Source organism: Pipistrellus hanaki, assembly GCF_964339955.1.
Source record: "Pipistrellus hanaki genome assembly, chromosome: 6".
NCBI lineage: Eukaryota > Metazoa > Chordata > Mammalia > Chiroptera > Vespertilionidae > Pipistrellus > Pipistrellus hanaki.
This window is the reverse complement of record NC_140508.1, coordinates 59,220,734-59,235,433: the sequence shown is the minus strand read 5'-3', so window position 1 is coordinate 59,235,433 and position 14,700 is coordinate 59,220,734. Positions and strand designations below refer to the sequence as shown.

The window sequence follows — 14,700 nt, the reverse complement described above, 5'->3', positions numbered from 1 at the left end:
GGAACCTTATCTTCTGCCATATCAAACTGGTTGGAATTCCAGTAACCAGCAGGACTGGGGCTTAAATGGGTAGCCCTCTGTCAGAAATTAGTTAGTGCTATGTAAATGCCTTCTGTTTAAATTTTAACATTATGTTATAACCATTCCACCACGTCTTCAAAAGCATTGTTTTCAATATGAATGAACCAGGCCAGTGGCAGCATCGTTCAAGGGGAACAGGTTGGCTTTAATAGATTTCCCTATTAGATGCTCAGTTGACTTTGTTTGTATGTTGGGTCTTTAATGTTGGAGCCATTGAAAGTTCTTCTTTCTTTGCAGTAAGCTAACAACTTTTGTCTTAACTGAAGCACCTCATTTCCTCTAAAAAATAGTTGTCAAAGGTCTCCAAGAATTGAGTGCAGGATGGGAAGTCTGGAGTTCTGGTTAAATAGTGACAGAAAGTTGCTGGAGAAAGCATGACTTCACTAATCAGTCTGATGATCTTTGTGCCAAGGTTTGGCTGAATTGGCCAACTCTAGAGTGCTAGAACTGGAAAAAAGCCAAGAGATCATTTAAGTTCTTGGATTTCAAGCAGCCACCGTGGAAGATGCTCAGCCATGAAGCGTCTCAGCCCCCTTCCCCCAGACCTACAGAACCAGCATCTGCATTTTAATGAGATCTCCAGGTGATTTGTGTGCATAAAGTTTGAGAAGTACTTCCTCTTTGCAAACTTGTGTATAGAATGACATTCTAACATATGTGCATAGTGAAGTCATAGTTATTACATTTGTGACTGCTAAGGTTCATCTTCCTCTGTCTTTAATAGTACGGCATTATTAACTCAACCTTAGATCATGTTGATATTTTTCATAACACTGTTCTTATATTATGTATTTCTGTCACCAGGAACTGTAATGTCTTTTCGAACTTTGCCAAGACTATTCTGTGCTGGCAGGGGGTTTTGGGGGAAAAGTCGAAGGTCTTGCATTTACCCTTATTAAATTTGTGCTAGTTTTACTTTGGCCACTGTTGAGATTCCACTAACTCACATATGATGTCTTTTTATATTATTTCCTAAATTGGGATTACTAATATTAAACTAATGTTTTTGGGAAAGCACTCTTCTTTCCACTTTCCCCATGACAGTGCACCTGTTTGGTGAATGTTTTCCTTTCCAAGGAAATCAGTTCAGGTGGAGACCTCTAGGATAAGTGTTACTGGTGAGACGACGAGACCTCAGTTGTTGTCTTCTTGAAGGAAAGATTTCAGTTAAGAGATAAAGTGCAGCAAAGCAAGTATGAGTTTTTATTGGCCATAGCAAAAGCACCCTCAGGACAGTGAAACAAGGAAAGGTTTAGCATAGAGAAGCAACAGGAAACCCTAGGCTGGGCTGCTTTGGCTCTCAGGGAAGTCAGAGAAAAAGGGGCCTTGGACACAGGTTCAGGGGGTTAGCCCAGAATGAGCTGCCACTGCCCATTGCTCCCCTGGTTACAAGTCTCCTGGGACTCTTAGAATTTAGGAGATGCACACTTGTGGGGGAAGGAAAGGAGGAAGGGAATGGTTCGGTGCTCACTAGGTTCTTCATCCAGAGAGTTTCTTGCAGGTGGGAATCTTAGGGGAGGTCCCAAGGAAAGACTTCAATAGAATATTCATCAGTTTTCCAGATGTGCTCTTTCATGGTCCTGGTCTCTGCCGATTGGTCAGCATCAGGGCAGGGGTCTTTAGTCATTACAGCTGGTCCTGGCATCACCCACCTGGGTTTGCTTTTTCTCTGGGCCTGAAGCTTAACTATAATGGAGGCCTAGGTTATCTCTAGGGAGGAAAGGTCACAGGGTCTAAACTGCGTGACCAGTGATATGAAGATCAGGGGGTCCAAACTGCTCCATCATTGATATGTTAGGGAAGGAAAGGTTACCCTGGGGCCAGGTCCTTGTTTTCTCAGTTTTGCTCCTTGCTAGGCATCCAGGGCTTTCTGCCCTGTGACCTTCCGTACCTGGTCCATCATCCCTGCTCTGTTATGTCTGTCTGAGTGCCTATCACAGAATTAGCAGAGATTCACAAGTTGTGTGACAGAGGGAAAACCTGGGGGTCTATAGTGTGATGGAGGCCAAAAGGAGACAGTGTTTAAGAAGGAGAAAGGTCATTCTTAACAAAAGCTACAGTGAGATTAAGTAAACTGAAAGTAAACTGGATGTTAGGTTTGACAAGATAGAAATTAATGGAGGCCTTGAAAATGGCAATTTATTGACTTAAAGAAACAGAATTCCAATTGAAGTCCAGTAAAGAGCAAACGTGAGGCAAGGAACTGGAGACAGTGAATACAAGTCTTATACATGTCTTTGACATAGTAACAGCTTTTTTTTTTTTTTTTAAACAATAGGAAAACTATTATATTTAATGTATGTATCTATATAAAGAGGAAGCCAAATTTCAGAAAACAAACACCAAGGGTACTAGAACTGAATATTATTTATACAGTATTATTTATCCCAGTGAGAATTAGACCAAGATAATTTAACCCTGTACTTTTGATGGAAGTGTTTAGTTCTTAAATATATTTGTCTACTGTTGGTCTGCAAGGTGAAAGGTAGCTCAAATGAGTTATTTGTTTATAAAATGTCCCTTTAGATATGCAGTGGAATAAAAGGAGCTGTAGTTGGTGGATCGGAGGTCATTGTACTGGAGGTCATTGTACTGGAGGTCAGGGAGAGGTAGTGACACCATCTTGAATGCGAAATGATTTTGTTAGAGATTCTCGGACACTTGTGAGGGTCATCCTCAGTTGAAGCTACCACTAGGGCCAGCTACATGATTTGAAGAGCTAGTGCATAATGAAAATGTGGGGCCCTTGTTTAAATTGTGAACAATTTCAAGATGGTTTCAGCAGAGCATTAAACCAAGGGCGACTACTGGTCACACACACTCACGAAGCAGCCCTGGGCATATTCCTACATGGGGATATCAATGTTTCAAAGCCTAAGCAAGTACAATCTATACAATAGAGCATGGAAGGGGCAGAGGAAAGGCGAAGAAATAACTGAGACCTTGAAGGATTTGTGGAAAAATTGATTATCTTTGGAAGTGTTTGGGCTGATGAATATGTTGAATGGATGTGTTTAGGTATTTCAAATATGATATAAACAGTGCAAAGGTTATAAATGATAAAATGTCATGAAACTACATCATAACTCAACAGGGCTGGTGATGTTCAGTGTCAATGTTGTCCTTGCTTCTGGACTTTTCCTTAAAGAGTTCATTCCTGTAGGGACTTGGGAGGAGTGCGAGGGGCAGTGTCTTTCAGGCACTGGAAAGGATATAACATTTAAAAATATATGCGAACATCAAGCTGCTTTTGTGGTTTGTCTGTGTGCAATTATGCTTTCGATCAGGTAGAATTATTTAAGTCATTACTCTTCAACAACAATTTAAAAATTTTTGGCAGCAAGAGAACACTGCATGATGAATGAATTATATTTTTCTCTGCAACAAAACTTCTGTGCTGAATTAAAAACTGCAGTGTCATGGAATACAAGTATTAAACCAGGCTTTGTGGGAGGAGTAGGTGACCCCTGATAAGGCTCTGTTTTCTACAGACAGTGTTTGTGCCTTGCCTGCTCACAGGCTTCTTTATCTTACAGTGAAAACTGTCCCTGTCTTTGTCAAGGACACCTTGAGCCCATTGGTATGGAAATGGCAGTCTAGCAAAACCCAGCTAAGGTCTTTCTTTCACTTACCACCCCCTCTGGTTTTTCAGAGATTAATCTTCTCTTCGTTTTCCCTTGTGAGAAAAATAAAAACTGTGTTAAAGGTCAAACTCTCAGTAATTTGGATTTGACTTCTCCTCACTGTTTGTGTGAGGGTCTTTCTTTCTCTCCCTTTCTCTCCTTCTCTGCCTTCTCCGCCCCCCCTCCCCCCCACCGCCCCATCCCCTTCTCACTGTGCTAGAAAGGGCCTTGGAATCTCTAGAAGGCTTTTCTTTTACTAACAGCTATCAATGATTAAGTTGGTTTAGTCCAGAAACAGAGTACTTGCTTTGGTGAGGGGTGGGAAGGAGGTGATGAGAGCAAACATTCTCTAGTTAGTGCTTCTATGGGGCTGAAGAGCTCCCTGTCTGCAGGAGACTCAAGCCACCCTCACTTAATACCCTCCCAAGTGTGAGATTTTTCTTTATTCGAGGCATAAAATAACTATCTGGTAATATTTGAACAATTCTCACTGGAAATGAAAGCCCTATTTGTTTCATAATAAACAAGCAAGACTTCCATGTATTTCAACATTGGCTTTGATGTGTTATTATTTAAACCCTCTGAGGATACCGGTATTTGATATACAAAACAAGTTCATTTAATAGTGATTAAAATGATTTTTAATTTATCATGTTACATGCAATAGAATTTCTTTAAATATTGTACTCCTGTTATGACAAAGTATTTGGCTCAGGTTTCTCGTGGGAAAGGAGCAGAGGAGTAAGGAACCACTTACTTGTTGGAAGGAGCTGCTATCAATTGCTGATCAATCAGAAGTAAAAGTGATGCAGGTGTTCCCAGGATTCGGGGACCCGAAGGTCGCCCACACATTGTGGGTTCTTGGCTTTTGCCGGAAAGAATTCCAAAAGGAGCCAGCATAGAGCTGGAAATGAAAGGGAGTTTATTCGTGAAGCAGTGAGACAGAGAGTGGGCTTCTCCACCAACAGCGCAGCCTCTCTTGCTTGGGATTTATTTCTTTTATTGAAGCCCATTTAATAGAAGGACAGGGCATTCAACAAGGGGGGGGGGGGGATATTCAGGTTTTTTCTAGGAGAGAGGGAAAAATGGGTAGAGACTCCTCCAAAGAGCTCTTTTTGGCCATTTTGGGTCCTTACATGGCAGTGGTTCTCAACCTTTCTAATGCCTTGACCCTTCCATACAGTTCCTCATGTTGTGGTGACCCCTAACCATAAAATTATTTTTGTTGGTACTTCATAACTGTAATTTTGCTACTGTTAATGAATTGTAATGTAAATGTCTGTGTTTTCTGATGGTCTTAGGCAACCCTGCTAGCGGTTCTCAACCTGTCGCAACCCACAGGTTGAGAACACATATATTTACATTACGATTCATTAACAGTAGCAAAATTACAGTTATGAAGTAGCAACGAAAATAATTTTATGGTTGGGAGTCACCACAACATGAGGAACTGTATGAAAGGGTCGAAGCATTAGAAAGGTTGAGAACCACTGTTTTAGAGGATGGCAAGGGCCTGGCCGCAGATTACCTGACTAGTGCTGATCAGGCAATTCCTGCATGGCTGGTTTAAGATTCCATTTCTGGGAAAGCTAGAAACTGTAATTAAGTTTTGGTTTGGAGAGCTGGGATTTAAAAGGACTAACTCCATTTGGGGCCAACTGTGTTGTTTTTATCACCAAGGAGTAAGCAAGAATCCAGAAAGGGCTATTGCCATAAGCTTAGATGGGAAGCACAACCAGCCTCTGAGGGTCCTTCGGCTGAGGATCAAGATTGTAGGAAACATCACATGCAAATAGAAAGTTGATTATGTTTTTTGGAGAAGGATAGTGAGGGGAGAAGAATTGGGGGGAGACTTGTCAGCAAGTTAATGATCTCTGTGAATGGTATTAGTGCAGGGAGAGGGCATGCTGATATAAGGTGGGACAAAAGAAGAATATTTATATTAGCCTGGAGTCCAGGGAAGACCTGGGCTTAGCTTGAAGGATGAGCAGGGAATGAACAGATATGTGAAAGGTGCAGAGGAAGGAAACAAATTGATTTGAAGAGCAATGAGGAACCATATAAGGATTTTAAACCATATATACACCTTTTACTTCCTGGTTCATAGGTCGACACTCAACCCCTGAGCCACACTGTCTGGGCAAAAAATTTATTGAACTTAATACAAGGTTCTTACCCGCTTTTTTAATGACATATGAATACGTTACTAAATGTGAATTCATGCATCCTTTAAAAATTTATGTCATTAGAATACCTGAAATATTATTTGAATACCTTAACTATTAGAAATTTATGTCATTAGAATACCTAAACTATATTTTTAGAATACTTTGATGTTATATTATGGAACAGTATTAAATGTTTCTAGGATTTCTCACTAATTAATGTCATTTGTAGCTGTTTAAGGTACTGCTTTTGTAGTTCAATAAGGTGATACCATATTTCAAAGAGAATTCTGGAAACAGGATAGTTTATTTGTAATAGCAGTCTTTCCTAATCAATTTGTAGAAATTTACATGATAAGTGGGTGAGATTAGGGAAATGAACAGAGCATATATGGGGTGGGGGGAAGAATTTGAATGTTTTTTAAAAGTCACAATTTTCTCAATTCAGAAGCTTTAAATTCCTATTTTTTCAAACTTCTTCATGGATTGAACAAGTAGCTTTGACTGTTTTTCAGAACAAAATCTCCTGACATCAGAAGCCACTTTTATTATTCAATCTGATAAAATATGCATAATATTTAGTTTCATGCTGATAAAAAAATGACCTGAAATATCACCACAGATCTATTAACTAAGAATTGCAAGCCATTTTTACCCCATAATATCACAATGATTATGAATTAGGCAAATAACATTTTGTAGAACTTGGGTTGTTTTTTTTTCCAAAATAGAAAAAAAGTCATTAGAAAAAAACTCTTGCTTCTCTTGCACACAAATACATCGTTAAGGCCCTGAGCCATTGGCCCTGAATCATTTCAGAAACATTGATAAAGAAGGTGCTCTGAGCCTTAGGGCTAGTCAGCATTGCACATACTCTCTTTTAAGGTGGAGAAAAGATTTTCTGCTGGGAAAATCTTTGAAAATGAATTATTCAACTATCAAAGTCTCTCAGCTGAAATCTTCGGTAATTGTGTGTAGTAGCATTTTTGCCAGCTTCGTGGCAATTTTTCATCTAACAGTAATAAAGAAATTTCCAGCAGATTAGTGTGTTCCTGAAATATATTTAAGAAAACCAAATGTATTCAGGCTGTGAAGAAAGGAAAAAAAAAAAAAAAAAAAAAAAAAGCTACTGGTGAATGAGAAGGAATTTATTTCATGCTCCATGGAGTTTGGCCTTATAAAGTCTTTAGCTACCAGTTAAATTCAGGGATAGAAAATTATTCCATTGTGTACGCTGAATGGGGGTGGGGGGCAAAAGGCAAATTAGTATTCCAGTAATACTACTAGTAACTAAAGTAAATAATGTCTCTCAACAAAAATGTGTCATCTAATTTATTAACAGCTAAGTAATGGTAAAACTTGTCACGTCTCCTGCGACAGCCCTCCTTCTGCCTTTGATTTTTATGTGTAAAATCAAACTTTTGTTCTTGGTAGGTTCTTGATCTTAGTGCCCTTTCTCACCCTTTGATTTCCCATCCTTCCTCCTACTGGAAGCTCACATAGTTTCCCTTTAATTGAAATATTTTGGTTGTCTTTGAAATGATTCTGCAACCTGAGGGTCTTTTGAAAAGAATTCTTTTTAAAACATGTTTTCTTCAGTACATATTTCTAGCTTTCTTTCATCTTCTAGCAGATGTGGTCATAAGCAATCAGGAATAATAATTATTCTGTAACTATGAAAAGTAAATTATATATATGGAATAATTTTTAGTGAATAGTTTTTATTCAAATACTAGTATATCTGAGAAGAAAAATTTATTTAATTTTAGGGAAAAGTAATCAGAATATATTTTTGAAATCAATTATTTTAAGTTCTTTTTTTACACAGCCATGCTGACAAAGGAATTTATCTTTTATTTTTAATTAAAAAGCATACTTAGAATACCAGCAAGGTAAGGGAATATGGACGTTCTTTACAGCCTTTCTAGAGAAAGAACTACTGGATGCTGATTAGTACAACTGAGATGCTGTTTTTATGTCCACAAGGTTTGACCTTCCTTTTTGCAGGGATTCAGAGCATAGACTCCTGATAACTCAAGTTCTCCTGGATGGGAGGAAGCCTGGGCAAAAGTGGGGAGTTCTCTTGATGTAGAGCAACTAGAGGGGAGAATAAAGAACAAGTGGGAGCGTTTGTTGAGTTATCTATCTGGTGAAGTGTTTGTTGGTAGAAAAATGCATTGTTAAATCAGTGCCTACGACCTTGGCTTCTCTTCCTCGCTTGACTGGCCTGTGGAAGGGAATGGAGAGAGGTAATTGTACTGCAAATCTAAATGCAAACATGTGCTTCAGAGGCAGGAAAACATCATTTAGGTATTTGGATAAAACACCACAGCTTAAAACCATATTGTATTTGCAATTGTTAACTCATAAAATACATTTGAACCAGATAACTAGAATGTTATAGTCATAAACCATGGAGAAAACGAATATTTATCTCAGTATCAAACAATAAATATCAGCTCCTTCTGCCATTTAAGTATCATTCCCAATAATTACATGTCACTTCAAGAAGTAGATCATCCCATAAAGTGTAAGTGTCTAAAACTAATGGTTGATAAAAATAATAATTTGTGCCCAACTGGAGTGACTCAGTGGGTTGAGCATCGTGCACTGAAAGGTTGCCTGTTCAATTCCCAGACAGGGCACATACCCAGGTTGTGGTTCAATCCCCAATCACATATAAAAGGCAACTGATCAATGTTTCTCTTTCACATTGATATTTTTCTCTCTTTTTTCTCTCTCTCTCTTTCTCCTCCCCTTCTCCCTCCCTCTAAGCATGTCCTCACATGAGGATTAAAAATAATATTAATTTGGAGAAGTGCATAATTAAAGATAAAGATTCCTCTGTTTCATCATAAAGTCTTTTTGATTAAAAAATAAATCCCTTGAAAGGAATATGATAAAAATGAAAAACTTTAAGTTAAAAAAAATGAAAATATAACATTAAACATAGTATCTGATGTGTCTGTGTTATGCTCCAAATAATTAATAATAGTGCTCTAACATACATATATCCAGTTACTATTTTCTATTGAGAAGGACTTGTTGACTTGAATAGGATCATTCTACTATGATAGAACTACTAATAGGTAGCTCTGATTTATATGGAAAGTCTTTGAAAGACTAATAAGTTACTTTTTAGTCAGTCAGAGAAAGATAAATAACACTAGATTTCACTCATTTGTGAAATATAGTGAACAACATACACTAAGTAACAAAAATAGAACCAGAAACATCCAACAGACTGTCCAAACTATGAGGGAAGGCAGGGCTTGGAGGGGGGCAGGGAGGGTGGGGATGGACAGGGTAAGAGATCAACCAAAGGACTTGTATGCATGCATATGAGCATAACCAGTGGACACAGAAAGGGGGATGAGGGCATGTGCTGGGGGATGGGAGTGCCTGGGGAGAGGTCAATGGGGAAAAAAGAAGACTCATCTATTACTTTAAACAATGAAAAGTTTAAATTAAAAAAATAAAGTGATAAAAAATAAAGATGGGCCACTTTATTTTTATTTATTTATTTTTTTAAAAAATATATATTTTATTGATTTTTTACAGAGAGGAAGGGAGAGAGATAGAGAGCTAGAAACGTCGATGAGAGAGAAACATCAACCAGCTGCCTCTTGCACACCCCCTCCTGGGGATGTGCCTGCAACCAACGTACATGCCCCTGACCGAAATCGAACCTGGGACCTTTCAGTCCGCAGACCGACGCTCTACCACTGAGCCAAACCGGTTTCGGCAAGATGGGCCACTTTAAAAGAAGTTGTTTTTTTTTAGGTAGATGCATGGTGAGTCTTTAAATGTAGCAACTCTTACAAGAATAATCATTTTTCTTTTATAAAGTAAATTATTAAAATATTTATAATAAAGATTATTGAAAAGATTAAGCAGTACCTAAAAAACTAAAAGTCACAGACATGGATTCCTTCTAAATTACTGGAAAGGAAATAGTTCAGAAATAATGTCAACTCTATTATTCTTTATAGAGAAAGGATTATCTTCTGTGATCTTTGAAGATCAACTTCTAGTAAATTAGAAAAACCCCACTTACCTAAGACCCCGCCTCTCAGTACTCTCTCCATTCAGGATGCCCTTTCATGTAGAAACCTCTTCAACATCGTGTGTATGTGCTGTCTGGGTCATAGAATCTCACTGCTATTATCCTCTCATCCCAAGATAAAGTCAAATCTCTAAAGAACCTAATGGAGTTATTTTCCTCACAGTCATCGAAAAATGGTTTTCTGAATAATTTGGACCAGCTGCTTAAAGATAAAATTCGCTGGAGACAAAAGAACTGTGCAAAGGCAAAGATTAATACTGAATTGAAGAGAATTTGGGGGAAAATAGATCTTTGTGCTCTCAAGTTTTATTCACCAAAGAAAACAGTCCGGAAAGAAAGAGAAAAGTATCCTCAGTAATGACAGGAGAGACCTTGTAAGTGCTTGCAGAGGCAACTAGAGCAAAGTGGGTAGAAAATAGGTGCCTTTTCAAATGAAAGGTGTTTGAATCTCATTGGCATATGGACCATTTGTGCAGTGGATCATTTGAAACTTCTTGAAATCTATTTTCCTAACATTTCATGAAAACTGTGCATCAGAAAAGCAGAACTGTACAGCGAACATCTGTTTTCTCACTGAGAGTCTACAATGAGCATTTTACTCCACTTTCTTTGTTACCTGTCTGTCTCTGTAACCATCTCTCCCTACCCATCAATCCAGCTTATTTTTCGGTGCATTTCAAAGTGAGTACACTTTACTCCTAAACGGTTTAGAATTTATACCAACATTCTTATGACTTTTTAAAATTGTCTGAGGTAAAATTTACATATAGTCGAATATACCAATCAACTCAAATCTCATGGTTTTATTACTTCAGAAAGTTTTCTTGTGTCCCTTCCTAGCAAATCCCCACCCTCTGCCATTGCTGGGCAGAGTTTCTTCTCATAAATGAGTTTGTCTTGTCCTAAAATTTCATATAAACGAAACCATGATATAACTGCTTTTGGGTAAGACTTCATTCACTCAGCACATAGATTTTCAATTACAGTTTAATTACAGTTGACGTGAAAAGTGAGATGAAGTAATCCCATCCTTTTCTATTTCAAGTGGCTGAACTGATTTGGTGAATGTTCACTTCCAGGCCTGTTTCCCGCCATCCTCAATCTCGCCAGCAATGCTCACATCGTCACCAACGCCACCTGCGGGGAGCAGGGGCCTGAGATGTTCTGCAAACTCGTGGAGCACGTGCCCGGTCGCCCCGTGCGGAACCCCCAGTGCCGGATCTGCGATGGCAACAGTGCCAACCCCAAAGGCAAGTGTTGCTCCTTTCGCTTGGAAGTACCCATGGGAATTTATATGTTTTGAAATGATTATGAAGACTTTTATTAGGAAACAATGAGCACTGTGTTGACCTTCCCTGCTATTTATTTCCACTAGCATACAGTTTAGAAATGAAACATTGTAAACCAAAAGCTGAGAGGTATGCATAGTTTTATTTTTTATAATGTTATTGTTAGATTACAGTGGGCATGAAATATTATATTAGTTTCAGCCACTATAGAAAATAGTATTGAGGTTTGCAAAAAATTAAAAATAGAACTACCATATGACCCAAAAGTTCCACTTTTGTGTATTTATCTGAAGAAACCCCAAATGCTAATTTAAAAAGACATCTGCACCCCTACATTCATTGCAGCATTATTTGCAATAGTTAAGACTTAGAAGCAACGTAAGTGCCCATCAATAGCCAAATGGATAAAGCTGATGCAGTACATATATGCAATGGAATATTACTCAGCCATAAAAAGAATGAAATCATGCTATTTGTGACAACATGGATGGACCTAGAAGATATTATTTTTCTATTTTCTTTTAACAGAACGCCATCCAATATCAAACGCGATAGATGGCACCAATAACTGGTGGCAAAGTCCCAGTATTCAAAATGGGAGAGAATATCACTGGGTTACAATCACTTTGGACTTAAGACAGGTAGGTAAGGCAAGAACTGCTGAAAAATGTCCTTTGGGAAAGTCTGCCTTATTTCTAACCATGTTTACATTCTGTTATCAATGTTTTTCCACAAGGTGAAGTTAAGCAATATACAGAAATAGCCCATGGTACCATTGCTTGACACATTTCTCATTCCCAGGAATCTTTGAGAAAATGATTGAAATTCTTTCAGTGGGGTTTGATGTTCTCAGAAGCTGTGTCAATAGGGCACCCTCGTTCATTCAGGAGCCTATGTCAGACTGTGTACTAGATGTCAACAGACACATCCATGCGTTTCCTGCCATTCAAGCTTATTATCTTGCTACTAGAGTTCCACTGCACAAATTCACGCACAGGTGGGGTTCCTCATCCTGGTCAGTGATTGGGGCCAATCAGAGCCATCTTGCCCAGTCCCTCTGGAGAAAATCGGGGTTGGCTGGCCAGGGCGGGGGAAAGGCTTGGAAACAAAAGAGAACAGTGTTAAACCTCTTGACCATGCCTCACCCTTGTCATGCTGTCTGTGCGGGCCAAGAGTAAGGTGGAGTTGTTCAGTACTTCTGTGAGCAAGCCTTCAGCTTGAGTTGGGAAAAACAAGGTAGAACTGGCTCAGGCCACACTTGCATCCTTTGGATTTGCTTTAAGACCATGCAATAGAATGGAGAAAAATATGGTATGGCCCTGGTTGACCCACATTTCTGGAAATTAGAAAAAATTATCTGAATCAAGGGATGAAAAGGAGAGATGGTAGCTATTGTCACAATTTGATTTCAGTTCTCAAGAAAACCCACTGCACCATATTCTTACTTATTTCCATCCGATTCTCTTTTGTTAGAACTATTCAATATCTTGTAAAATGTCAGTTGAGACAAATAGTTGAAATGTGCACTGTAGGATTGATTGTAATAGGAATTTGGGGGAGCTAATGGCAAGTTATTATAATTTTTTGAATAGGTAATAGTTAAAAAAATGTGCAAGATTTTAAGAAGACACAGCAATTCTGTGTAAGTTTACATGCAAGGAACTTTTATCTCTTATAACAGTAAGGTGATGACCAACATATAAAGCTCAGGAGGCATTTTTCCAAGTTTAGGTTCATAATATTATGTAAGTAAAATGATATTTCTGATGCTTTTCAGCCATATGTCTGAGTTAATGTCATGCTTTAATATTTTCAAGGCCACCTAGAGAAAAATAGATAAAGGGACTCTATTTTTGCCGTGGATTTTGTTTTATTGTTGTTTTTAAATGCATTTTTATTTATTTTGGGGGGAGGGAGGGAGCGAGGGAGTGAGGGAGAGAGAGAGAGAAAACATTGATAAGAGATAAACACTGTCTCCTTCCAATTGAACAGTGACCTCTCGGAGCATGGGACCAACTGGAGCCACACTGGCCAAGCCAACCCTGGATTTTGTTTTTATTTCAGTTGGAAGGATGCTTCTGAGGAGAGTTTGATTTTCCCATCACATTTTCAACTTATTTTCCTTTTTTGAAGGGAAAAAAATGTAACCATTTTCATCAGAAATGTGGTTTTACATGAGTATGGCCAAAGTAACTGCTGGACATTTTATATATCGACTTCAAATGCATCTTAGACGGGCCTTTGTTTTGCAACATGTCACGCTTGACTGCATCCCAAAGGGGAACCTCTTGCTTTAAGATGAATTGTGTCAGCTTGAGAAATACCACAGGGGTATCAGTTTTAGGTCTTTAAGGCATATTTTAAAAACAGGCATGTGCATTTGACCCTTGAATAACACAGGAGTGAGTTAGGGGCACTCTGCACCTACAGATCCCTAACCAGGAGCCAAAAACACTATAGCAATTTATTGAATTAGAACCCATGCTGTTCAAGGGTCAGCTGTGCATACCGTTGTAAACTGCTAGGTAATTTCTAGTGTTTTAAGATAAGCTTATAAATTAAGATTGTTTAAAATAATTAGTGATCTGTAATTTCTTTACCTTTTACACAATACAAAAATCTCTGCTGTGCTTTCATTTGCTTACAGTTGAACAAAACTTTCTCAAATGTATTTATTTATTGAACCTTTTTATTATGGATATATTTAATTGTGTAGGAAGCATATTACTGTGATATCCATATACTCTCCCTTGAGGCTCAGGGATTTTTTCAACATTCTCTTGTTTGTTTCAACTTGCTGTACACTTTTCAAGTTAAATGCAGTCATTGTGACATTGTGCCAGTACAGTATTTTTTGAATCTTCTAAAAATAAGACATTTGTTCTGAATAGGCACCATGCCATTAGCAACTCTAACAAAATGAGCAGTAATTAGCTAATAACTATTTTTACATCTGCACCCAATTTTCCTGATTTAGCAACCAGTGTCTTTTATAGGTGTGTGTGTGTGTGTGTGTGTGTGTGTGTGTTTTCCAAAACCAGGATCCAGTAAGAAACATGCATTGCATTTGATTGTTGTGCTTCTTAAATTTCTTCTAATATGAATCATCCTCCAAATTTTTAAAATTATACTGATTTTTTAAACAGACTACACTAGGTTAATAGTCTTGTAGAATAGCCCACGTTCTGGGTCTGTCAGATTATTTCATCATGGCTTTGTTAACTTGTTCTTTATACTCTTTATTCCCTACAAACTAAACTCAGCTCTAAAGACTCGAAATTCTAGTTAAATGGCTACTTCTGTTGCACCCCAGCTTAGTTGTCTCTGTTGTAATGCGACTAAATTTGAATCCTATGTAGGTATTGACAGCCACATCTCTCCCTTATAAAGTTATCTCCTTTTTCTCCCACATCACACCCTTGTTTTCAGGTCTCACTGACACTCCAATCTAGAACATGTCTACACCTTCTGATGAC

General features: G+C 38.2%; 1 protein-coding gene across 2 annotated transcripts in view; it reads left to right on the top strand.

Moving 5' to 3' along the window:
- LAMA1 (laminin subunit alpha 1) overlaps positions 1–14,700 on the top strand; it is a 128,445-nt gene that overhangs the window by 10,583 nt on the left and 103,162 nt on the right. For both annotated transcript variants that reach the window (XM_084887735.1, XM_084887734.1), the window contains exons 2-3: positions 11,015–11,185; positions 11,753–11,865. In XM_084887735.1, coding sequence (XP_084743861.1) covers positions 11,015–11,185; positions 11,753–11,865 — 284 coding nt within the window. The remainder of the gene's footprint in view (positions 1–11,014; positions 11,186–11,752; positions 11,866–14,700) is intronic.